At 44.2% G+C, this 25,988-nt stretch overlaps 4 protein-coding genes across 5 annotated transcripts; 2 read left to right on the forward strand and 2 right to left on the reverse strand.

The window, feature by feature from the left end:
- Positions 1-1,019: 1,019 nt before the first annotated feature.
- LOC131260465 (gamma-aminobutyric acid type B receptor subunit 2) lies at positions 1,020-9,322 on the forward strand. Its single transcript, XM_058262197.1, has 10 exons — positions 1,020-1,955; positions 2,080-2,298; positions 2,544-2,839; positions 3,939-4,302; positions 4,369-4,704; positions 4,773-5,079; positions 5,945-6,014; positions 6,172-6,643; positions 8,170-8,332; positions 8,421-9,322. The coding sequence occupies exons 1-10, from the start codon at positions 1,020-1,022 to the stop codon at positions 9,320-9,322; spliced, it is 4,065 nt and encodes a 1,354-aa protein (XP_058118180.1).
- A 6,619-nt stretch (positions 9,323-15,941) lies between these two features.
- On the reverse strand, positions 15,942-22,205 carry LOC131260719 (pyruvate kinase-like). Of its 2 annotated transcripts, none has more exons than XM_058262529.1 (4): positions 22,014-22,205; positions 16,620-18,000; positions 16,396-16,552; positions 15,942-16,297 (listed from the first exon to the last, which is right to left on the reverse strand). In XM_058262529.1, the coding sequence occupies exons 2-4, from the start codon at positions 17,989-17,991 to the stop codon at positions 16,285-16,287; spliced, it is 1,542 nt and encodes a 513-aa protein (XP_058118512.1). In that variant the 5' UTR covers positions 17,992-18,000; positions 22,014-22,205; the 3' UTR covers positions 15,942-16,284. The 2 variants fall into 2 exon arrangements, with proteins under 2 accessions (XP_058118512.1, XP_058118505.1); XM_058262522.1 differs by lacking the exon at positions 22,014-22,205 and adding an exon at positions 21,212-21,351.
- A 311-nt stretch (positions 22,206-22,516) lies between these two features.
- Positions 22,517-23,343, forward strand: LOC131261137 (guanosine-3',5'-bis(diphosphate) 3'-pyrophosphohydrolase MESH1). Its single transcript, XM_058263067.1, has 2 exons — positions 22,517-22,728; positions 22,789-23,343. Exons 1-2 carry the CDS (start codon positions 22,602-22,604, stop codon positions 23,211-23,213), a joined length of 552 nt encoding a protein of 183 aa, XP_058119050.1. The 5' UTR covers positions 22,517-22,601; the 3' UTR covers positions 23,214-23,343.
- On the reverse strand, positions 23,186-24,996 carry LOC131260892 (probable phosphoserine aminotransferase). Its single transcript, XM_058262742.1, has 4 exons — positions 24,492-24,996; positions 24,043-24,415; positions 23,802-23,971; positions 23,186-23,676 (listed from the first exon to the last, which is right to left on the reverse strand). The coding sequence occupies exons 1-4, from the start codon at positions 24,665-24,667 to the stop codon at positions 23,301-23,303; spliced, it is 1,095 nt and encodes a 364-aa protein (XP_058118725.1). The 5' UTR covers positions 24,668-24,996; the 3' UTR covers positions 23,186-23,300.
- Positions 24,997-25,988: the final 992 nt, after the last annotated feature.

Below are 25,988 nucleotides of genomic sequence, written 5' to 3' on the forward strand. Positions count from 1 at the left end.
AACTGGGGAAAGAAAGTTTTAAGTGCGTATGAACAAACTGAGGTTTGGTAGGTTTTTTAAATTAATTAAAAATTATTTAACACTATTGAGAACTTAATATAAATTCGAAGAACTTAATGGTGAAAACTAAGTAAACATGAAATAAAAATCCCAACGACAACAAGCTGCAAACACTTTGTGAGGCGCCTGGTGATGACACCTTTTTTGTCTATCAAAAAAGCTTTGTAAGTGGACAAGAAGGCAATTGATATTTTCTCTTTTTCATAACTGATCAATTTCATTTGCCTACGATATGGCATGGGCTTGACATGTGTCAAACTACCAGAATTCGATATTGTTGTTTACCAAGCAACGGATAAATGGTTCTACGGCCCTCCGGCGGACGGTGCAGTCTTTTACCGGTAATACCTGCCAGCGCCGGAATGCCAGCTAGGAAGATTTATTTGTTCGTGATGGATGATTTTCGACGTATCGATACGGCGTTCCAGGCCCTATCTGGCCCAAATCCGGAAACAGATCCCATCTAAGCCTCGTCCAGTGCGCCGCTTCACGCTCGCTTGAGCGTTATTGAGCTCCATTCAAATCACATGACGGTTACGGGGGGTTGTGTACCGTTTGTTTACCGTGGTTTTTTTTTCTTCTGGTTTTCTTCTTTCAGCCTACGGCCAGATGATTGGTTGCCTACCCCATCCGTTCCACGCCAGCGGAGCTATCCGGATCGCGAGGACGACCGTCAAATAGCGCAATTCGCAGAGAGAAACTCAATCACTCCATGCACGCCGGGGCCAAAAGGGCCCGTAAAGAGAAAAGCACCGGCAAAGTAAATAACCGCCCGCTGGCAGTTTGCTCCGGCCCGTAATCCGGAATCGATCGGCCGCAAAACAATAAAACTGAGCACCGAACCGGCCAGCCATACGGCCCTGCACTTGCACCACAGGACGGAGGGCGACGGGCGGCAGTAGGATTATCATAAAATTAAATCAACCTCACGTCAGCTTGCGGTTCCTAATCCAGCGGCCATGCGTCCATCGACGACGCTCGGGACAGTGCTGACGGTCGCTCAGCTGGTGCTGGTGTTCGTCGGGGAGCGCGGGGCCACCGCGGGCTCGCGACCCGGATCCAGCCACCGGCTGGACGTGTACATAGCGGGCTTCTTCCCGTACGGAGAGGGCGTGGAGAACAGCGAGACGGGGCGTGGCGTGATGCCGAGCGTCAAGCTCGCCCTGGACCACGTCAACGAGCACTCGACCATCCTGCGCAACTACCGGCTGCACATGTGGTGGAACGACACCGAGTGCAACGCGGCCGTCGGCATGAAGTCGTTCTTCGACATGATGCACTCCGGCCCGCACAAGCTGATGCTGTTCGGGGCCGCCTGCACCCACGTCACCGACCCGATCGCCAAGGCCAGCAAGCACTGGCACCTGACGCAGCTGTCCTACGCCGACACGCACCCCATGTTCACTAAGGACGCGTTCCCGAACTTCTTCCGCGTGGTGCCCTCGGAGAACGCGTTCAACGCGCCCCGGCTGGCGCTGCTGAAGGAGTTCAACTGGACGCGCATCGGCACGATCTACCAGAACGAGCCGCGCTACTCGCTGCCGCACAACCACATGGTGGCCGACCTGGACGCCATGGGGCTGGACGTGGTCGAGACGCAGAGCTTCGTGTACGACGTGGAGGAGTCGCTCCGCAAGCTGCGCGAGAAGGACGTCCGCATCATCTACGGCAACTTCGACGAGTTCTGGGCCCGGCGCGTCTTCTGCGAGGCGTACAAGCTCGACATGTTCGGCCGCTCCTACCAGTGGCTCGTCATGGGCACGTACGGCAGCGAGTGGTGGACGGCGAACGACACCGATTGCCTGGTCGAGCACGTGGCCACGGCCCTCGAGTCGACGATCCTGGTCGACCTGTTGCCGCTGTCCACCAGTGGCGATATCACCATCTCCGGCATCGTACGTATCTCGTGTAAACCCCGCCCGAGACCGCCCGCGAGGGGCGACGACACCGTTTGACACTAATTGGCATCCTTCCGGTCCGTGTCCGACCCATTCTCTCTCCCCTCTCCCCCCCCTCTAGACGGCCGATGAGTATCTGACCGAGTACAACAGTCGGCGAGGCAGCGAGTACTCACGCTTCCACGGCTATACCTACGACGGCATCTGGGCCGTAGCCAGCGCCATCCAGTACGTGTCGCAGCGCAAGGAGCACACGCTGACCCACTTCGAGTACCGGGAGAAGGCATGGGAGGACATATTTTTAGAAGCGCTCAAGAACACCAGCTTCGAGGGAGTGACGGTAGGTTTGGCTTCGCCCTTTTCTGCCGCCCGTGGCCGCTCGTGCCGCCGGGCGATAACAATCTAGCCCATCAACGCTAATGTTTGTCTTCGTGCTTCCATGTCGTGTCCCTTTTCACAACCCATTGGGCATCGCGTTCCGTGTCCGTATTCTTTTCCCACCCCCTACCAATCGCATTCGCCTAATGTGGCGTATCGTTTTCCGCTCAATTGGTCATCTGGGCCACTTCGCCTTCGCCGCCGCAGGGTCCGGTGCGCTTTTACAACAACGAGCGGAAGGCCAGCTTCCTGCTGGAGCAGTTCCAGAACGGGGCCGAGGTGAAGATAGGCGAGTACAACTCGCTCACCGGCCGGCTAGATCTCAGCATCGGCCATCCGCTCAAATGGGTGGGCCGGAGTCCGCCCAAGGATCGCACGCTCCGCATCATCGAGCACAGCCAGGTGAACATTACGATCTTCGTCGTGCTGGCGAGCACGTCCTGCGTCGGCATCATCATGGCGACTGTGTTCCTCGCCGTCAACATTAAGTTCCGCAACCAAAGGTAGGTACGGCAATCGTGCGGTTTGCTTGGAGGAATAACTCCGGAAGCATTGTGGCTGCTCGTTGTTGGTTTCTCTTGTTTTGAAGTGATACCCGATGAAGTAGACCAATGTTTTCTTTGCGATAGGTCATGGTACAAATATTATGGAACCCTAAATAGCTAATCCTTCAAACCTACATCAGTTTAATAGGTCTATTCTATGTTTATTATCATTTCGGTTGAAGTTCACCAATGTTCTTTTTACAAAAAAAATATTCTGAAAGGGCTTGGTACGTAGTTTGAAATAATATACCTTTTAGTTGGCTTTAACAATTTGCTTCTTGATCACCGTAATTGTGGGAACCGTTAAAAAAGGATGACAAAAAACGAAAGCTGCATTATTTCTTAACAAATTGAATCATTAAAAATTTGCAGAATTATTTAAATTACCACTACTAAACAATTATAAACGATAGCCATGAATGGCAAATAAACTAATGTACACATCATTATGCATTAGCTATGTTTAGTTTGTAATGTTTTGAGCTTGGGAGCTTTGTGTTCGACAACAACTGGGAGGGTGTGAGGGTTTGAAAAGAGTATGAAATGCAAATTGAATGAGTTTCATCCAACCCTACTTTTTACGGTTCATTTATTTTGTTGCTGCAATATTGCAGCAGAAATTTAATTAAAGTTTGATTTCAGCTTCATCTAAATGTGAACAATCATGTTTGAAAGTTCATAACATAATGTGGTAACCCGCAAATTAAATGAAAACCGGAAAAAAGAACGTCATTTCATGTTTGTATCTTATTACCCGGTTGTGGTTTGGGGTTTTTCGCATTGTAGTCATTTCCAGCATGCCTTTGCTGTAATGATGTTTGAATCGTTGTTCTGGTTTGGAAAATTCTTGAAAGTTATCTTTGAATGGCATAATACAGCTGCTATAATATATTATGTTCTCCTTTAATTTACCTGGTTAGAGGTCGTTTAAAATCTATTGTATTTGTAACATTAAAACTACTTTGACGATAAAGAATGTTGTGACAAAATAATCACGAATTTTGAAATTATTTGGTCTTCTGGTGAGATTAATTGAGTTTTATGTAACCTTCCTTAGGTATATAAAAATGTCCAGTCCACACTTGAACAATCTCATCATCATCGGGTGCATCCTGACCTACCTGAGCGTGATATTTCTCGGACTGGACAGTGGCCTGAGCAGCGTGGCTGCTTTCCCGTACATTTGTACCGCTCGGGCGTGGCTACTGATGGCCGGCTTCAGCTTGGCGTTCGGTGCAATGTTCTCCAAGACCTGGCGAGTGCACTCGATCTTCACCGACCTGAAGCTGAACAAGAAGGTGATCAAGGACTACCAGCTGTTCATCGTAGTTGGCGTACTGCTGGCGATTGATCTAGCCATCATGACCACCTGGCAGATAGCGGATCCGTTCTTTCGTGAAACGAAATACATCGAACCATCGGTAAGCACTGGGGGTCTCTGAGTGATTTGAAAGGAGGCCGTATAAGCTTGGTTTTTGCCGCCACAGGAACATCCTACACTGGAGGACGTGATCATCGTGCAGGAGAACGAGTACTGCCAGTCCAGCAAGATGACCATCTTCGTCGGCGTGATCTACGCGTACAAGGGGCTCCTGCTGATCTTCGGTGCCTTTCTCGCATGGGAAACACGCCACGTCTCCATTCCGGCGCTGAACGACTCGAAGCACGTCGGCCTGTCGGTGTACAACTGCGTGATCATGTGCGTGATGGGGGCCGCCATCGCGCTCGTCCTCTCCGATCGGAAGGACGCCGTGTTCATCCTGATCTCGCTGTTCATCATCTTCTGCACGACGGCCACGCTCTGTTTGGTGTTTGTGCCGAAGGTAAGATGAAGACGTAATGCACGCCATGTCCAACGCTAATCGCCCACATGCCCCAACCCATCCGGCAGCTGGTGGAACTTAAGCGAAACCCGAGCGGGGTGGTGGACAAGAAGGTGCGCGCCACTCTGCGCCCGGTCGGATCCAAGAACCGGCGGGACTCGTCCGTGTGCGAGCTGGAGCAGCGGATGCGGGACGTCAAGCAGACGAACTGCCGCTTCCGGAAGGTGCTGATGGAGAAGGAGGCGGAGCTGCAGGCACTCATCAAACGGCTCGCGCCGGAAGCACGCGCCTGGATCGGGCTGGAAGCCTCCTCTTCCGAGCCGGATATCAACAAGGAGTCGGTCAAAGTGCAAGTGAAGAAGGATTACGCCAGCGGTACGTATACCGTCGGTGGGTTATCTTTGAGTCTGAGTACTGTTCTATCGTTAGCGTTACCCCCCATGTCCGCTACAAAACCCCTCCTCAAACCATACGCAACCAAACACAAACACACACACACACACGCACAAACGACATGCGCGGCAGCGAGAATTCATTGGAACTTTGGCCCCATTCAATCCAGTAATGATACAATTAAAGGGGCTAGGGAGTGGCATTTGCAAAATTCGATACGTTTTAAATTTTAAAAACCACTTCCACACATCACGAGTACCGTGAACGTTCGTCGTTCGACGCCATCACCAGCGGTTACATATATCCATTACCGAATAACGGCTCCAGGCCTAACGATAATGGCTTTATGTGGTTAAAAAGCTGGGCTCCGTTAATGATTCCTTATCACGCTGGCAAACTGTCAACCTCCCACCCCAAACCCACATGCCGGGGCGTGCCGTTTTCCGAGTGCTGAAATTGTGGTGTGCCTCCCATTCTAGTCGGAAAATGGATGGCAAAGACAATTTACGTTTCGTTAATTACGCCGGAATTATTAACGGCCAGGTTAGCGGTTAACTGGTTTATTAAGGTGTGAATAATGGGCCTAGGAATGTACGCTGGCGGGTGTAATCTTTGTCGGATGTAAACTACATTAATACACACTGAAAGTGGCCTATCGCCGCTTATTGTTCCCTTTTCCGCTGCACTTACCTTAAAAAATCCTGGCTACCCTCATGTCTTCTTTCGTCATACAGCACGCATGTGACTAGTTTTTCTTTGTTGCTAGCCTCGGTGCATGCATGTGCGCCACGTAGGAGTCTTTATTAAAATGCATAATGTATCCACCGCTTCCCTTTTCCGTTTGCAGAAGGAACAGATTTCACCTCCATCGGCAGCGTGGGCTCCAGCAATGACACGCTCGATTCGGGCCCTGAAAGGTAATTTCGATGATAGGTGATAGTGCATCTACGCCAGACGTAATTAAACCCAGTTCCGTGCACACTCTGACCAGTGCCCGTGCATGCATGTGTGTGATTTAATATTCAATCGTACTTTTCCACCCCATTTTTCGCCCCCCCCCTCGATGTGCAACAGAGGCAAGCAGAAGAAAACGACCGTGGTGCTTCCCGGCGAAGAACCGCTATCGGCGACAAAACCGACAGCCCTGGCGGCCACCACGGCGACCGCTGGATCGCGTGTCAACCTGGCGACCGCCATCACGACGATGGCGGTAGGCGCTGGGGCCGGGGTGGCTTCCATTGCGGCCGCTACCACCACCGCCATCGTGCCCCAGGCTGCCCCAGTCGCCGCCAACGGCATACACAACAATGCACAAACACAGGTAGGCAGTGCGATAGCGGCAGTCGCTACCCCCGCCCCTGCCACCACCACCAAGGCGACCCAGGTAACGCCGGTGCTGCCCATCAACGTGAGCACCAGCGTTCCGGTCGATCCAACCAAGCCGATGTTCAACGACGTCCGGCGAGAGTCGGTGTCGGCCGGCGCAAAGTGGTCACCCGGCCAGCAGCTTCAACAGCAGCATCAGCAGCAACAAACGCAGACGATGGTGAGCATACGATTCCATTTTATTCCACTGAATTGTGCCACATTTAATATTTACGCATCCTTCATTGTGGTGAGGTTGCCTAGGGGAAAGTTAACGGCGGCTTAGTAGCATTTACTAATGATTTACAGAGCTGTTTGCTTAAGATATATTCGGAATCGCACAGATAGATAAAGTCGAAAACATATTACTGTGGCTATTGTTAGGATCTCTGTCCAGTTGCTATAAAACCACATAAGATTTTCGCGAGTTGTTATTTTTTGGTTAAAAATTGATTTCTTTTCTTATACAAATGCAGAAATTTGTAGTAAATATTTTGATCGACCATTTCGAAAAGAAAAATTCCTCATGATGCGTTTCAAACCGAATTGTACAAAAGTTCTTTTAGAAATTGGACAAGTGGAGTTTTAGATTAGTTTTAATAGAAATATGTTTATTACAGGTCTGTGTGTCTAGGGTCTAAGCGAATGTAAAACTTAAGATCCAATCAATAACAGTTTAGCATTATGCATTGGTCATGATGGCCAAAAGTAGTAAACGGAGCTGACAAAAAAAGTGACAAATTGGCGGAAAAAGTCATGATATTAATGAATGAATGATTTTTTAACTCTGCAATTTCAATTCTTAGGCTATATTGGGGAACCCGCAAAAAAGTCATTCCCAAAGGATGAAACTGGTGTTAGTGGATACACTACTAACATTTGTTTTCGCAGCATTATATTCATGCTACTCACATTTTTAAACTTTTGGCCTGCAAATGTTAATACCCTTTTTTAACTTCAAATAACACATGATTGCACACTAACATGCTTAATAAAATGTGCAAAAACGATTGTCCTGTAATTTGAAGAAATGTTATGCCATCAACAAAATAAAGTGTGAAGGGTCCGCGACAGCCGAGGGGTAGCGCCGGTTAGAAAATCGGCCCATGAGCGCCGGGGCTCACCACGGCGCGGGTTCGAATCCCAACCGAGACCGGACCCTCCCCTGTACGAGAGGACCGACTATCCACGTACACATAGGGTAAAAAGTGTCGTACCAAGTGTTCGTTACGCCAAGAAGAAGAAGAAGAAGAAGAAAATAAAGTGTGAATGATAATTTCTACATTCGTACATTCTGCAATCGAGCTCCTCTTTCATCTTGCTTGCTCCCAAACGTTTCCTGTTTGTACAAATTATTGGCATTTAGCTAAAACCTGTTTGATTTGTCTCTGGCAAATCGCCCAAAAAATTAAATCGAGCTTGTAAACAAATTGATGCAATCATTTTCAAATCTCCATTTGTTGCTTCTCCAGTTTATTAATTTGCAATTGAATCCACGAGCTTGGTGCCAAGTGTGGCAAGCTCAATCGAAAATGGGTGAAATGTGTCTCCGATGGCTGCCTGTACTAATCTCTCTGCAAATCGTTGTCTCCTTCTCCGTATCATTCGCAGTGCCAATCTAGTTTGGCAGGACTCTTTCGTCCCGTATGGAATCATCCCATTGGTTGCCTTGAAGTAATCCCTTAATCTTCTTATTTTACTTTCCAGGACCACCACCGGTACTACGAGGATGAGCGTACCAATGGGCCGTCGTCCATCGGCAAGTTTAGCACACAGGCGAACAGCAGTTCTACCACCTCAATTACCCACTCCAACACGGAGCTAAATCAATTGTGCCATCACTCGAAATCGAGTAGTAAGAGTCGAGCAGGTAAACGTAGTAGTCGCCACGAGGAGTCCCAGTAGGACTTTGCCTCAAACTCGCTGACGTTGGTTTGGGGACTTTTCACTTTTTGCAGATATGACCAGCGATGGGTCCCGAAGGGTGAGCGTACAGATGACATCCTCCCTGAAGGGTAACTTTGTCGTGTCGCAAAGTGATCTCTGGGATACGCACACACTCTCCCACGCCAAGCAACACCAGCGACAATCGCCTCGGTCCCATCAGGGCTCAAACCGATGTCCGGACCACGGGCATCTCAACCAGCAACAACAGCAGCAGCAGCAGCAACAGTCGCAACAAGTGCAGACTCAGCAGCAATACGACTACGACAATAGTGCGACCACCTCACCGGGTCCGATCCAGCGCAGCGTGTCGGAAAAGAATCGCAGCAAGCATCGGCACAAACAGCAGCACAAAAGCACCGCTTGCCAGAGCGAGACGGACAGCGAGCGGGAGCAACGTGACTATCAGAACTTCTCTTCGTCTATCTGCTCGACGGCTGCCAGCTCCACGGCCACGGTCTCGATGGTGGGCAGCACGGCGGGTGGCGGCGGTAGTGTCAGTGCGGGCGGCTACGTTACGCCAACCAAAATGTCCTCGAGGCGGCTGACGAAGTCACAGCACTCCCATCATCACTCCACGCCGAACGTGGCACCCGGGATGGAGCGAGCCGGGACGATGGATCGCAAGCACCGGATGAGCGAGTCGCGGGGACCGGCGGACGGGAACATGGTTGGCGCGGGCGGTGGCGGTGCGGGCTCACACATAAGTAAACATCGAAAGAAAGAGGGCTCGGCTTCCAAGCCCAACCTGTACGGTGCATGCTCCGAATCGGAGCTGCTCGACGGCGAGACGGCCATTTTGCCGATCTTCCGAAAGCTGCTGAACGAGAAGGAGTCTAGGTATAGAGCGAGGAATATGGTAGGCGCCAGTTGCCCCAATATATCGATTAAATGTGATATTGTTGAATATTTGTAAACTTTTCAACCCAACGTTCATATAAACCTACAGATGCACACACACACACACACAAACACAAACGTACACAGCAAACACATACACAAAAACACGAACTCACAATGCACGGGCAGCATTATTGGCGGTTGCAAATCGTCTAATCGACACACAACGAACCCTCGTTGTTCTAACTGTAGGGGCAGAGCAGTGTAAAAAACAAACAAATGGCGAAAGATATACTATCTCCGGATCTGTGATCCGGAACATCGTTCGTGTTGGTGCTCGTATAATATGTCTATTGCCAAGGAAACGCGATGAGTGTGCCATTGATGATGCGAATTGATGGATCGTCATCGATCGTTAATGTTTCCTTGATTTCGTTTCGTTGTCCCGGTTCTTGTAGTTCATAAAACCGTGTTAGTGAAATTGTGGATATTTTAGAATAGGCAGTCCCATTTGCAAAGAGTATTTATAACGAAAAAAAAGATGTGTTAAAGAATTATATTTATTTTATTCGAATTGATAAAGGGTATGAAGATCGACTATTGCACTTAACCTATGCATGCATACACCGTTATTGTTTGCCAAGCCAAGCCATTGATTGTACAATGATTGGCATAATTAAGTGCCCATCTCGAGGTTTTTTTAAATTTTTGTTTAATGTTTGAGTTCAAACCCTAGTAAATACTCTGAGATTATTTTTGTATCACTTTTTCCATATCCTTTATAAGATTAATTCATGGATTAACGAAAAAGCAGGCTAGTTTAGAAAAAAATATTAAAAATGTGTATCTAAAAATACAGTGACAACACAAAGTGCTCTTTTAAAAATATCGAGTTTTGCATAAATGCAAATGAGTTTTGCAAAATGAAAAGTCTCCCAATCGATGGGGTTTTGATCAATTATTTGATTGTTTACAATCTCCTTGGCCAATGGAGTATTCATATTCGTTATGGTATTTGACTTATGGTCGAAAAAATAATACAAAAATACCCATCTTAAATGACTTGAAAACACTTCGGTTATCATTTTCCGTACAAACTTTTCATCATCGACTTGTAGAACACGAGTTGGAGACCAGCTTCAGATGGAGGTGCTTTTATATCACCTAGGCAAAAACAGCCAAGTGGTAATACATTTGCTCGGGAATATACTGTTGACCCCTTAAGTACTATAAAACGGCCCTTTTATGAGATGAAACTAAATTTGATCGGAAACGGCATGGTCGTGTGTGACGCAGACTGGGTGAGAAGCTTCAGGATCCTTGAATCCAACGCACAAGGAAGCATTGGGAACGTCATGTGATGGTTTGTGGGTATTTCTCGAGGGATGGAGTGGGAAACTTTGTTAAAATCCATAATATAATATCTATCCAGTTTTGGAAAAACATCCTGCTGGGAAATCTTGAGGTTTCACTAATCCACACGGGTCAGGAAGGGGAAGTTAATTTTTCAACAGGACGGCCCGAAGCATACTACCAAATTCCAAAGCGCCTTGGATAGGTTCTGAAAGCCAAAAGAGAACGTATTAAATACTACGACGTATTATTTTGCAGAAAATCTAAAGTGGGCACTTTATCTTGTCTCTGTTTTTTTTTGTTTTTCTTAAAATAAAACTTTATTTTTCGCTAATATATAATTTTATCATATAAGGACATGAAAAATCAAAATACAAAAATGATCCTATAGTAGCTACTTGGATTTAAACAAAAATATTCAACCAAACTCAAAAAAATTAAGCACTTCAATGTACGTTTTCCCTCCTTTCGGATAAGTTTTCCATATCCTGGCAAACATAAATAGATCAATGCGGCGCCAGTTAAATCTTTGTAAAACTAACAAATACAAACTGTAGGATAGATTGTTTTGATAATCGTGACTGTTTGCAAATTAAAACCTTTCCCAACAAGGAAACGGGATTGGGACTTTTCATATGCATTCGAGAGAGAAAAAATCCAACTCTTCGATACTATCGTGTACGCTGGTATGTGTACTGAAACCCCATATGACAATTTGCATTAAAACGAACGTACACGATTTTACACGTTTTTGATACTCCCACGTGTTTTGTTACTGAACGTGTGTTAGATTAAATAGGATGTCATCAGTGAAAGACAAAAAGTGTGCAAATTATAATGTTACATTCGTGTGTTTACGTCGACGGTAAGTCGACGTTAGCGAAACGGAACGGATCTTTCGACCGCACAATGCTAGCATATTGTAGTTATAAAAAAGAAGAAATGGGCTGCGGGCGCATTTGGTTAGGCCCATAATTAGTTTCCTATTAGATGAACGAATAGTAGATACATTGAGATAATATGGTGGCAGTTGAAATTACTAATGTGCTGCACTTTTGCGCATTTTATTTTTAACTGTTAGGCAATTCTATGCGTCGCTGGGTGATCGCTCAATTTTATGTTTTTCATTCACACGTTTGCGGCTTTAGGGTGGACGTGGCTAACCGGTTTATCAACTCCCAGTGTTGTTATGCTATTTTTAAGCAGTAGTTGCACTTTTAATTCTGACCCCAACGTCGACAATATCATCATTCGTAAAATCAATGTTTAGGAAACAAAACAGGACAATTTAAAAAATTAACTCAGAGACGCGGTACACCCATTAGGACCTTACGTAAATGTCGCGAGTTGTTTGTCTGGCAGCTGAAAAGGGGCTAAAATTAATTCAAAAGTTGCGAGAATTAAGACATAACAAGGAAGGATGATGAGTAAACTTGTCAATACAACCGCAAATTAACGATTATATCAATCAATCCAGACTGTGTTCTTGAACCGTTGAAGATGAAGAACTTTTGAAATGGAAAACATATTTCAACTACGAAGTGACGCTAGACGTTCGAGGCTTTAGATTTGTAACTGAAAACTAAAAACCAAACCGCTCCTCCATGCGAAGAGAAAGATGAAGTAATGACAATTGTCTTCCTACTACCGCAAAAAGTTTTAATTGATTACTTTCATCGAGGTGTCTCTTACACACACATTTCGCCGCACACCAGGTCAATTTTTCGTGAAGTCTGTTTTATTTTCAAATCAAGATTTTCCCTTTGCTCCCTACACTTGTCATTGTGAATCATACACAGACATTTATTGTTTCGTTATCTTGTCGAACTCACATTCAACCCGAAAGTTTATATCGAACTGACGACAGAAAAAATGGAGTCAATGTATGTTGATATATAAGGAAAGGCTTTACCTTGCATTTGAGGAAAACCTTTGCAAAACGAATCTATACAACGCACGGCTAAAATTCAGGAATATTGATGCAAATATAAACTTTAAGTTATGTTTTCTACAACACACAATTTCAAAAGTAAATTCTAAAAGACAGTGAAATACTAAAAGAAAAATTATCAATATCATGATGTGTACTGTCTTATATTTTCAAACTGATTGCGAATCTCAAGGTTTATCGGTTTAAGAAGGATTGACAAAAGTAAGATTTGTCTTACAAATAGCTCAAATTAAACTAATTTAACTGCATTCCATCTATTGCCGTTCACTCCCCGTTTTGCTGATACGGAGGCCATGTAAATGGATAGTGTAAATATAAATTCACATACCGGTTCTTGGATATTCGCACTGATTTCATCAGCAGCTCGGCAAGATTGATCATCGTTTCGTAAAACACATTTACAATGATTAAGGTGTGCATATGTAAATAACATTTTGGAAAAAAATCATCATTCTGCAGTTTCCTAACATCAGTTAAGATCATTTCCCGTGGAACCTCCATAATCAAAGAACACATAAGGCCCTGTGTGGATCTGCCATCGGTAGCCAATAGTGGTTCTATGATCTTCATGAACATTTATAGAATCGTGTACTGCAAACCAAGACTCCTAGATGATACGTGTTGACATCCAAGGAGGCGTTAAGCATAGTAGAATCTGAATCGGCTGTTAAAAGTAGCTCGTCCTTAACGTTCTCTGAAAAGATGCTATCGGGAAATGAAGCTGCAAAGAGATAGGAAAAGATTCTAGCACAGTATGCAAATCTGCCACCCACATCCGTAAGCATAGAACGCAAGCAGCCATGTTGGCCGATGTTCAATTTGAAGAAACACCCGCGATAAAAGTAAGGCTTATAAAAGAGAATGAAAGAAAATAAAAAAAAACTTAGATAGGGAAACAACCGTAAACAACCACATACAACGCAACATGCAAAACCACTAGAGAAACACACGCGACAGGCTCAGATAGAGGATACGAATTACGTGTACAAAGTGGCCGAACACATGTATGCAACCGGACGACGGCGGCTATAGACAAAAGTATTATAGGCAATTTTTAGTGGAATTATAAGATCATGGATCAATTATGAAAAAAAGGCTGGCCGGTGAACCGCGAAAATTTTCTTTAAGCACCTGTTATAATCCGGATTTGTTGCCACGTTCGCCAGGTCATAGGGAGATGTAGGAGATAACCAGTAGGAGGTGCAGTAGAGTAAGGTGCAGTAGAGTAAGGTGCAGCAGTAAGACGAAGACAGTTTTGGTGCAGTGACATAAAAACGAATACAACAACCATTATTAAAAATGTTTAGCTGCCTCACCACCAACTGGAAGCAAGATCAGTACTAAGACAATGTTTAGAATTATTAAAATGTTTTACGTTCGAACGTTTAAAAATATTTTATAAGAAGCAAACAGAATGGAAAAATAGGTATACCTTAGGAAAATCATTTGCAGAAAATCTAAAGGAAAGAAATGTTCGAATACACGTGTCTGAACCAGCTGGCTCAAGGCCATGGTTGCATGGGATGAATAAAAATTAAGAAGACAACATTAAACATACACACACACACTTACATGTACACAAACCAGCCAAAAACGTTCAATCACATGCTGTAGTTGCAATAGGAAAACGAAATTAGGACAGGAACTTAGGAGCAGTGCTAGCGCAAACCAATCGAAATGAAATGAAATGAAACGTACACACTACTTCATCTACTCTTATACCAACAAAGTATTTAGATATTTAGACTAGAGCAGGTGACACCCCGGCTGCAAAACCTCCCGGGCCGGTGCACTCTAGGCAGGAAATCATGTAATTTTAAAGAAAAGGACTCGGAAAAGGAGAAATTCGGAACGAAAAACAGAATACGGTGAACAGTAAAACAAATAAAGCGAACAAAACCATTTTAAAAATAATATTGCGTGTTTTTTATTTATTCCATTCAGGAGCCACATCAATGCAGCAAGTAAAAGAAACTTAACCTAGGAAATATTTGGGTAAAGAAAAACGAGAATAGCGATTATTCCACTTGGGGTTACCACGACAAGATGGACATAATTTTAGCTGAATTAAGCAATTTCAATGTTTATGAACGAATGGAATATGTTTGTTAAAATGTGTATATATCCTATGTGAGTTTTACAGCTCTGCGTCAAAAATAAACAGAGGCATCGAGATAAAAAAGCGTTCATCCAGTACATAAATATAGTATTTAATGAATGCTGAAGTTAATTGAATCGATAACCATGGCCTTCTGGTTCGTGCCCTCCACACGGTTCGAACTATTTTGCACAAATTTTGAATGGCGCGTGAAAAAGAGTAACCTTGGACATCTTAGTTTATATCCTTCCAATATGTTTTGAAGATAGAACAGATGTTCAAGGGAAAACATGGCATGGTTTTCTTCAACAGGGAAATATAAACTACTTTCGAAATAACTCGTTCAAAACGACCATAAGGTCGCGTACGTTTAAACGTACAATTCAACGGACTATTGGACCAGTTCTATATTTTTTGAAAAACAATATGCAACGCCATCTAGTGGTAAAATGCCCGTTATTTGAAGTGCTAGCTTGTTTACTTTTCGGTACCAGGAAAAACGTACCAACGTTACCAACGTGGTAAAATATCGTTTAGAACGGAGTTTTATATCTGAATTACATTTGTAAAGAGTCAGTAAAGAGGGAAGCGAAAAATCTGATGTTTCGTGGTGAATATTGCTCGTTTTGCTAGCTTTTGTGTTTCGGTTTGTTTACGTCTTGTCCGTTGGAAACTGCAGTTTCCATGACATGTCGTTTTGTTCACGTTTCAAATATATTTGACAAGAGCTAAAACGAGATCGCGTTTGGCGACAGTTTCGCTGTTTGTACACCTGGTATTGTAGACAATGGCGGGCTAGAGCCCGCTTTTCTGCGACTTTTTTTTTTGTATGGAGTTTAGCTGCCGGTCACGCTTCATGACGAGACGTCGCGCTTCGATGTACAGACCGTGTGAGACAAGTTCAACTTCAAAACGCATTATCCATTTTTGTTTCTACGTCAAAATTCATAGGAACTTAATGTCTAGTGCATGTTAATGCTTGTTCATCACAATTATCCCATATAACCAGCAAATAAAAACAATGTAGATTTCTGTTCGAATGGTTACTCTTATTATGTTTATTATTAGTACAATCACACATTATTGTTATCGTATATCCCTCGTTCGAATTGAATTTTACCTGTCCGTTTAGTTTTAACGCAAGAACCACTTTCCTTTATGCATAGTCCTAATTTGAACTCACTTACTGGTAAAAATTTCTAAATTAACGTCAATAGTTTTATTTATTTTGCAGGTTCTATTTAACACCACCTGCATAACAAAAATGGTGATTTAACAGCTCCACACCTAGGGTGCAATGCAGCATTTTTCTGCAACTAATAATTTAGGCTTTAGGGTACAATAAATAAATCTGTCTGCGCGTCATAAAAACGCGACAGGAGGGATTGGATGTTGTATTCAATGTGTGGTTGACCGTTTTAAGGTTGGGTACTTATTAACCCGTAACAACTCACGTCTCGGACGCTTACGAACGATGTGCTACGATATTAACCGGGAGATGTAACTCTGAGCAGTCTAGGCAATAATCTGTAGTCTGCGAGAGTTGTAGGGGTGATGGTTATCGCCTGAGGGTTCGGCTTGCACACCTCGCGAGATGTTGGAGACACGAATAGTTTGTGTGGTATTATATTTGTATTTATTCAACATTGCTGCAATGAAATTGGAAACAAGCAAGATTTAAAAATTCAAGTTCAACTCTTCGGTTCGTGCTTTTGTGCACTGTTCGATTTACCACTCGGATACGTACATCACACGGATAGTGTTGGTAAATCCAGATCCCTGCTTCCAGCCGGTGACGACAACAATCGGGTTGCCGGGCTTCAGGAACCCACGTTCCTTACCAAACTCAATACCATATTGTACGCGAACATCGACGTCCTTCAGCCAGTCCTCGAGAGCCGGTTCTGTAAATAAGAGATATTTTTTTTACAAACTATTAAACTACAGGATATTTTGCACTGCATTGCTTACGTTCGTAGATGACGGGCAGAATGCCACGGTACAGATGGCACTGTCGTGCCGTTTGCGCAAAACGTGTCACAGCAATGATTGGGCAGCGTGGACGATACTTAGAAATAAGATGAGCCGAACGTCCCGACGTGGTAATGACAATGATGGCTGCTGCTCGGCTTTTAATCGAAGCCTCTGCTCCGGCGATCGCAATAGAGGTAGCCGTATCCAGCGGCGTCGGGGTGGTATCGACAAGATCCTTGAAGAGATTACGATGCCACAGAGCGGCTTCGGCTTCCTTGCACGTCTTGGCCATAGTTAGCACACACTCGAGAGGGTATTCACCCTTGGCCGTCTCACCAGACAACATCACACAGTCGGCACCGTCAATGATGGCGTTGGCAACGTCCGAGATTTCGGCACGCGTAGGGCGCGGCTTCTTGATCATTGATTCCAACATTTGTGTGGCACAAATGACCGGCTTGCCGGCACGGTTGCATCGAGCAATCATCGATTTCTGTGCCAGGAACACTTTCTCGGCGGGAATTTCAATACCAAGATCACCACGGGCAACCATAATGCCGTCGGAAGCCTCGATAATCTTGTCCAGATTCTGCATGCCCTGCTGGTTCTCGATCTTGGAGATGACCTTGATATGCTTTCCCTTGTCGCCGAGGATTCCACGGATCTCTTTCAGTGCAGCAGCATTGCGAATGAACGATGCGAAGATAACGTCAACGCCCTGTTCCACGCCAAATACCAGGTCCGACTTGTCCTTCTCCGACACGGCCGGCAGATCGACTGGTACACCCGGAAGGTTGACGCCTTTGCGCGAGCCCAACATTCCACCGTTCTCCACCGAACAGGTCAAAGTATCGTTCGAAATGCTGTCCACGACGAGCGAGATCAAACCATCGTCAACGAACACATGGTCTCCCGGCTTAACCACTTTCACGATGTTTACGTAATCGACATAGATCTTGTCCTTGTTGCCCTTCTCCAGATGCTCCTTGTCCGTGGTCAGTTGGATCTTTTCGCCCTTCTTCAGCTCGACCTCGCCGGTACCGCTGCCCTCGATCAGACCAGTACGGATTTCCGGACCCTTGGTGTCCAGTGCGATGGCAAGCGGGAACGGTTTGCCCAGCTTCTTCGAGTAGTTTTCGACCGCTTCGCGGATGTTTTTGATCGTGTTGGCATGGTACTCGTGCGAACCGTGGGAGAAGTTCAAACGAGCAATGTTCATACCAGTGGACATCATTTTCTCCAACATTTCGGGCGAAACCGAGGCCGGTCCGATCGTGCAGATGATGCCGGATAGACGCACAAACGGTGCCGTAGCATCGATATCGAGCGAGCACATGTGCTCTAAATGCGAAACCGCTTCAGGATTCATTTTTTTAGCCTAAAAATATTGATCAGAATTAGGACAAATGTATCAAACAATTAAACGTGTATGAAATTATTCATAACAAATTGTTACCACAGTTTCCTACGATACAGATGGTAGTTAATGATATAATTTGAATCTGTCAATCGACTCAGCATAACGGTTTGTAGTGTTATACAATCACATAATTGATGGCTTTATTGTAACAAACTATTTCGCTCATTTAACATACTCCGAAAACTGCTAAAAATTATTCATTCACAGACTTGACCAGACCAAACTAACGTGTTTTACTATTCATGATAGAAAAACAAATACAAGTCGTAGTGCAACTTCCTGCAACAAATTGTTTGTGATGCACAGGCAGCAAAATAAATAATAATATTATTTGTAAAGTGATAAAGTGCATCTATGTCGCAAGCACAATCTGTTCCAGTTGATGGCTTGTGTAAGCAATGGTTTACGTAATCTGACCTTCAAACAAGATGCGCGCTGTTATTCCTTAAGATTTTTTTTTCAAAAGAACTATTACACAATATTGCTATGCAGCAAAGCCCCAAATCAATCGCTCAATCTGTTAATCAAAAACCGTTTCGCTTAGAGAAAGCATGAAAAAAGTTGTTCACAGCTGTTTTGTGCGTCGAAGCAGTGAAAATCATCTCAACGCTCCCCCGCCGCTTGGATACGGATCGATGCGGAAAACACACGAACCCATAGAAAACTCTGGTAGGAAAATCGCCCAGTAGACGAGCACAACACACTCACACTCGAATTTGTGCGACGATAAAGGTAAGTGCATTGCCGTCCCGATTAATACAGGGAAAAATCATTTTTCACTTGCCCTTGGTCAAGGGCGTACCGGTCGCAAAGGATGGGGATTTGTTGTGAAAATATTAAAGCCGGCTCCATCGCTTACTGATTCTAGCGTGTGATGTTACGAAATAGGGATAGCATCGCGAGTTAGGCGCTCGATTTCATTGGCTTCTGTAGTTTTCTATCGTTAACCTAACGAGACGGCTCAATACTATCACATCGAATGCCAATATGGCACACTCATATGTAACGCATGTTATGGTTATCTCGCAAACAAAGCAGTTAAAATAAAACTCTTGTTGGGTATAAAAATAGAGCTAACTAAATTTCGGCACACTTTAGCTCTTGGCAGCTCACTCACAACGATGACGAACAGAATGTACGTGAACTTTACTATGGTTGAAACGCTCGAGACATCCTTGACCAATGAACTAAGCAACTTAAACTTTCTTCAGCATCCTTTCGATACCCTTGGCAAGATGTATTGCTGCTCGATCAAAAGCGAAGATGAGATGCATCCGATGGTGTAGCTTGGAATCTTATGTTATGTACAACCACACATCACACTGGGGCATGCTGTAAGACATCTCCTGTATCTCCTGTCTGTCCAACAAGAGTCAGTTGACCATGCAGGTGAGACACCATCCAGGGCCCTTGATGCACTTGCTCCATTCGCTTACCTTGGGGTCGAAATCGTAGTCAGAAACCCACACCATCATCCCTGAATGGTTAAAGGTACTAATCAGTGAGGAAAAAGAAAACCAAGGTCCGGGTTGGAAGGAGGAAAGCGGAATTACACTTCTTCCGGTCGGGAGCAAACGGGACAGCTGATTCGATTGAAGTACTTCTTTAGAGCACCTCCGGCTCACAGATGCACTTGCAGTGAAGGCGAAAAATGCTGTTGAACGCAGCGACGTTAAATCTCCAGAGTAGGCGGATATCCTGCTGATCAACGGTTGCTGAGCAGCGCTAACAATCGATAGCAAAACCGTGGCCGATAAAATGGGGATTCTGTTCGCACAACTCAACCGATGGCAGTGGAATGAACGTACGAGGTGCTTTTGAGGCTGGCATTTGGTCGTTGTTGGAAAAGTGCCACCAGTTGGTAACGATGGTAGCACGAATGTGGACGAATGAACGCCATTCGTTCGGCATTGGCGAGGGCTCCTTTCGTGAAAATAATGAATCCCCGCGCCAAGGATACTACCAGCCAACCGCTCCTGCCGAATTTGCCCAGCATGCATCGGCAGCCGAAAATAATACCGAATGCATTTTTGCACCGTGTTCATCGTTTTATGACTCGTTCAATCACGCGTGGATTGTTTTATTACATCAATGCTCTATCAATGGCCCAGACTTTTCTTCCGTTTCTACCAATGCCTCTTTTTCAAAAACAAAAAAATTGTCAGGTGAAACGTCACTGGACTATTAAACTATCCGTTGCGCTAGCAACGGATAAGCTAATTTTCACTTCTTGCTTATGCTATATCGAAAAGTGTGATACTGATTCAAGGCGATGTTTTAGGTACGATTTTCACAGAAAATATTCAAAAATAGATTCAAGAGAACGTTGATTTTACACGACACAACTTGGTTAGTATCCATCACATGAGTTGATCTATCTTATGCCCCAGGAAATGCCTCCTAACTGTGTATAGTGTTTCAACAACACATTAAATTGGATAAGAACAAAAAAAAATAATCCACACGCGAGGTCGAAGCTGTATGATGATCTAGCGAAATTTACATTATAAGTTGCGTTCGTGTAATAGCACCTTCATAACTTACACAACAATAGAAAAAGCAGATAGAATGAATTTAAGGAATAGAATCAACGCATGCGTATTACGCATCATACTCCAAATGTAACAACTAAACTCTACGATCATAGGACAATTTCAAGGGTATCGCGTGTGCACGTACAACCTGTTCAAGAAGCTAACGAAAACATCTGCTTTTTAATTAGCACTGCCAATGCTAATACGAATCGTGCTGGATATTTCTCGAATAGACTCCAACACGTCCGGGTTAACCATCACAGGCTACTCTACATCCTATTTTCCAAATTGTTCATGTTTTGCTGTAATTCTTCAACATGAATGCAAAATACGCTAAACTGAATACTATTTGACTTCTATTAGAATGCACCATACCCTTTCCACGAAATTTTCGGAACCTTTGTCTTTCGAGCCGGCAATTGAATCATATGATTTTGCCAGTTATCATTGTGTTTGTGTAGCAAGCAAAAATGGATTGTTTATCCAACACTTTTACAGTTACCCATCGAAACCAAAGTATAATTCGGCTTAGAAGTTGCTGCTTTTATAAACTTGTTCGTTTTGCTTTGAATTTTATCTAATTTTAGATATCAACTACACTTGTGACACTATAAAATTCATAATTTTCTTCGTACCTCCATGCTCATTTCAGTTCAGGAACAATGCACAATTTTACGGAAACGAACGAAGCAGATTTTATTTGCAGTTTCCTGCCGAAACTTCGAATTAAAACGATTGAATCTTCACGACAATGTTAAGTAGTAACTGCAGACACAACAGCATCGAAGAACAACCAACGACCGACTGGTGCACTTGGAATCGAACTTGCACGAACAGTGGCACGTGAGAAAAGTAATACAGTTGTGCGTCATTTGCTTTGCGGCTGCTAAAGCAAGAAGGAAGAACTCGTGCGATGATGTGCGTACGATAAAAAATCATATCCCCCCATCAGTTACCTCGCGCAGCATCATATTTTGTTTGACTATCATCCATTTTATTTTTGCTTCCGTGTAAGTTTCATACGCTCGAATGATTCTCGTCCACCGGGAAGTACAAGCTGATTTGCAAAATGATTAGTGTGCGAATTTCAATACTCTTCACTACGTACCGGCTTTTCAGTTCTACAAAAGCCGGTCATTACTATGGAATTTCACGCACACATCTCAGTGAGAAGCGTTACTATGAACCTCGGAAAGCGTTACGTTACACACATAGAGGTCACACTAAGGTCAAACAAAGCGAACGTGTTTGAATCGTGTTATAAACAATAGAATTAAGATTTGCTAACCTGCATTGACTAGCACAGAGTCGCAAAATCGTCACAGTAGAATACCTATATGATTGCAAATTATTTGGGGAATAAAACACTATGCATTCAGACAATCTTTCAGGTTCGATTTAACATGCCTTACACACCAAAATAGTTCCAGTACTTACGTTAGTTGTTTTGCGAAAACTCCAACAATTGAAACGTAGCTGCACGGACAACTGCGATATTTTTTAAATTGAACAGAGATTCTCCACTTCACACAACAGACAAACAACAATGAACAATCGCTTCAATCGGCTAGATAGGTGACGAACGTTTCCAACGCGCTTCACGGACTCCAGAGGACTGCACTGTTCCAGCGAAACCAGTTATCAATTGCTACCACGGACTCGAGGGATGGTTGTATTTGTGCGATTTGCCATCCCAAATGTGACGCTTTTCATAACAGAATCAATCGCCCTCCGAACGACCTTATGATAGCGATTGAAGCTTGTGACGAGTGAAGCAATGATTAAAACAAGATAATAAATTCATAACAACGTGTTCAGTTTGCTTATTTTTTTGTGTAGTGTAAATTGATTTTATTGTTTATCTTGTTTTTAAAAACTAAAAACAGTCGGATCGAAATGTCATGCTGTGAAAAGTCAAATCGTTTCACATTACGCTACCTTGTAAATGTAGAAGCCTTGGTTTCCACCAACAAAATATTTGCGAATTTTTAAAGAAAAGTGGTTTGTTCAACATAGCGCAACACTATGAAGGGAACTGAATCAGACAAGCTGTTGAAAATCTATACGCAGTGCATTAATTTTGCTGCGATCAAACACCGAAATCAGCGCCGTAAAGACACGGAGGAAACCCCTTACATCAACCATCCGATAGGTGAGTTAGTCATATAGTTAATTATATCCTAAACGCTTGACCGGTATTCTTCCGTTTTAGGGGTCGCACAAATTCTATCTGCCGAAGCCGGAATAACCGATTTCGATGTGCTTCAGGCAGCTATCTTGCATGATACAGTTGAAGATACCGAAACGACATTCGAAGAAATTGAAACGCATTTTGGTACCACCGTACGCTCGATTGTACAGGAGGTAACGGACGACAAGACGCTTCCGAAGGAAAAGAGAAAGCTACTGCAAATAGAACACGCACTTACCATAAGCCATCAGGCTAAGTTGGTAAAACTTGCCGACAAAATTTACAATCTACGCGACTTACAACGTTGCAAACCGCAGAACTGGACCGACGAAAGATGCCGCGAATATTTCATTTGGGCTAAACAAGTGTGTGATAATCTTAAAGGCACCAATGAACCACTGGAACGCATTTTGGATGATATTTTTCGTCAGGAAAAAGTTATTTAATATGATCATGTTTCAGCTGCTCTGATAAGATGGCACCATTTGGGTGAAAGCAGTAATAATAAAGAAATCTCTGTTGCATAGCATCAATTATGCCTTTTGATGCTTCTTCAAGAAATCGAGCATGTACTGCTGCAACGCTCTTGCTTCGTCGATCGTTACCGCATTGTACAATGATGCACGAATACCGCCGACCGATCGGTGCCCCTTCAATTGCTGCATACCAAGTGCTTCGGCCCCTTTTAGGAATAGTTTCTCCAACTCCTCGTCACCGCTCGATCCTCCTACTCGGAAAGGGACGTTCATACGGCTGCGAACTTTTGCATCGACCGGACAGTAGTAAAATCCATCCGATTTGGCAATCACATCGTATATGAGCTGGGATTTGCTCAATGACTGCCGGTACATCTCGTCCACGCCACCATGCCTCTTGATCCAGGCAAATACGCGCCCCATTACGTAGATGCTACACATGACATGATAACGGAGAAACAAGCAGATAAGTGAAAGCGTTGCGAAATGCACAAGTGGTTCGAGATTATTGTGATTATTTCCTGATTACGTTCTCGTGGTCAGTAGTTATATACTTACATAAAAGTTGGTGGTGTGTTGCTAATCGAATTCGCCTTCGCGATTATACTGAAGTCAAAGATGGTCGGCGTAATCGGCATTGCATTTCCAATCAGATCCTCTCGTACGATCACCAGTGTGATACCCGAAGGACCAATGTTTTTCTGTGCACAGGCAAATATCACTCCGAACTAGTGGTTAAAGGAAAATGGGAAATTTTGCCAAAGTTTCTTACTACATAGTGCGTGCCACAAATATCTACCTTTTTAACATCAACCCGCCGAGATAGCATGTTAGAGGACATATCCACCACTAATGGTACTCCATTAGTGTCGGGGATGGAATCAAATTCAATACCTCCAATCGTTTCATTATCACAGTAGTACACGTACGATGCTTCCGGGTCAAGCTTCCAATCCTTGGGAGCTGGAATGCCGGTGTATTTGTCCTGCTTTGGTAGAACCCAGTTGACCGTACCGTAACGTGCCGCTTCTTTTGCTGCCATGGTCGACCAACTACCCGTTACCAGGTAATCCGCTTTTCCCGTTTTGGCTATCAGATTCATTGCAACGGCTGCGAATAATCCCGTGCCTCCGCCCTGCATGAGTAGAATCTTGTAGTTATCGGGCACATCGCTGTAAAGAAACATGGTTTTATTATTTTAATTTTTTATTTTAATATTTTCTAAGATAAGCATTTCCAAACCCTTACAGTAGTTCCTTAGCCAGCGCCAAGGTTTGGTCGTGGAGCGTTACGTAGAAATTCCCACGATGCGACATTTCCATCACACTCATACCACTCGTCCCATACTCGACGAGCTCTTTTTGCACTTCCAAAAGCACCTCGCGAGGTAGCTTGGCCGGGCCGGCGCCAAAGTTGATGACCATTATGTTCTGCAATGCACTGATCCGCAGGGAATGAAGTATTCCTACACTGTTTCCTACTGTGACCTTCGCAGACGTACGTCAATTGAGAATACTTTTTCGTAGACCAAGCCGTTGCTACGACCGTGTTGATTGCCCGTCGGTTCCTGAATGCGGTAGCTGCAGTAACTACAAACTTGCCGTAGTGCCGATCTGCAAACTTATGCCCGCTACACCCGTCCGGCGATCATCACCGCGCCCGTCTGCCAATGAAGATGAACTCGTTCTAACCGGTTTACCAGAGGGTGGGCCGAGGGATTGAAACGGGACCGATGGTCGGCAACCTCGACGACCCGTTTGTCAACAGGCCAAACGAAGTACTTTAGATAGGATTCGACGGAGGAACAAACACAGTAGAATCATTCATGGTCGTCATGCATATTCTCTTCGTACAAGTGCGCGCAAGTCTTGGCCCTTACACGCCGCATCGTACGCGCACTTATACATGATGCAAAACACTTATCAGTTGCCGTCGAGAGGCCATTCGCTTTCACTTGTTCTGGGCTCCTACATACATCGAGTTACATCGGGTTGTTTTTCTCATGTTCCGATAGTTGCGATTACGCAGACGACTGATAGGTGACGATCGGTTATCTGAAAGTACCAACTGCATTCTGTGCCCTATGTTCAATCGTACTCAACCCCATAGGCCACGAGTATGCGTTGTATTTCTGGCAACCACAAACACCATTACAATTCAATTTACAAGAGGCGAACTGGATCAGTTACAGTAATATGACTGCATGTTGCGATCAACGGTTCAACAGCGTCCCGTAACAACAGACAACATACGGCCAATCGACGCAAACAACAGTGTGCAGATTAGATTAGAGCCTTGGTTGGATGGGTTTAAGGTTTCTGGTTTTTGGATTCTGAGTGAAAGACTATATGTATTCATAATGGGACAGTTTAAAATATAACTTTTCAACAAATAATGAGAGTTCTCCCGGTGGACGTGTTTCAATTAATGCTTAACCTAAAACAGGCAGATAAACGGGTTAAACAGGTTTTCTTATCAGAAGGGCGAAGCATTATTTTTTTACCATCCGATCCAACCTTGCTAATGCATGTATTACGGTTAGGTAAAGTAGTTGAATGTTTAGTAGCTTATGAAAACTTCACTCCGTATCTGCACAATGTTTTTTTTTCTTTCTTGCGGACATCTTATTGCAACCCATCGAATTTATAGTTCAAATAAAGTTAGATCTTTTAGGACTTTTTTTCTTTACATAACGAATTTTTCTACTGTGTTCACTTTGGTTGGTCAGATCATGACTTGAAAAGA

Source organism: Anopheles coustani, chromosome 3 (assembly GCF_943734705.1).
Source record: "Anopheles coustani chromosome 3, idAnoCousDA_361_x.2, whole genome shotgun sequence".
Taxonomy (NCBI): Eukaryota; Metazoa; Arthropoda; class Insecta; order Diptera; family Culicidae; genus Anopheles; species Anopheles coustani.

Bases quoted from the DNA above. Each gene is read 5' to 3' on its own strand.
- LOC131260892 (XM_058262742.1), bottom strand. From the start codon at position 24,667: ATGGTCATCAACTTTGGCGCCGGCCCGGCCAAGCTACCTCGCGAGGTG. The intron at 24,416-24,491 runs GTAAGGGTTTGG...GTTTCTTTACAG, and splicing joins GCGCTGGCTAAGGAACTACT to CGATGTGCCCGATAACTACA. The intron at 23,972-24,042 runs GTAGATATTTGT...TTTAACCACTAG, and splicing joins GGCGGGTTGATGTTAAAAAG to TTCGGAGTGATATTTGCCTG.
- LOC131261137 (XM_058263067.1), top strand. From the start codon at position 22,602: ATGAAGGGAACTGAATCAGACAAGCTGTTGAAAATCTATACGCAGTGC. The intron at 22,729-22,788 runs GTGAGTTAGTCA...CTTCCGTTTTAG, and splicing joins TTACATCAACCATCCGATAG to GGGTCGCACAAATTCTATCT.
- LOC131260719 (XM_058262522.1), bottom strand. The intron at 16,553-16,619 runs GTAAGCAATGCA...TCTTATTTACAG, and splicing joins TCTGCCCGTCATCTACGAAC to AACCGGCTCTCGAGGACTGG.
- LOC131260465 (XM_058262197.1), top strand. From the start codon at position 1,020: ATGCGTCCATCGACGACGCTCGGGACAGTGCTGACGGTCGCTCAGCTG. The intron at 4,705-4,772 runs GTAAGATGAAGA...CCCATCCGGCAG, and splicing joins GTTTGGTGTTTGTGCCGAAG to CTGGTGGAACTTAAGCGAAA. The intron at 6,015-6,171 runs GTAATTTCGATG...GATGTGCAACAG, and splicing joins CTCGATTCGGGCCCTGAAAG to AGGCAAGCAGAAGAAAACGA.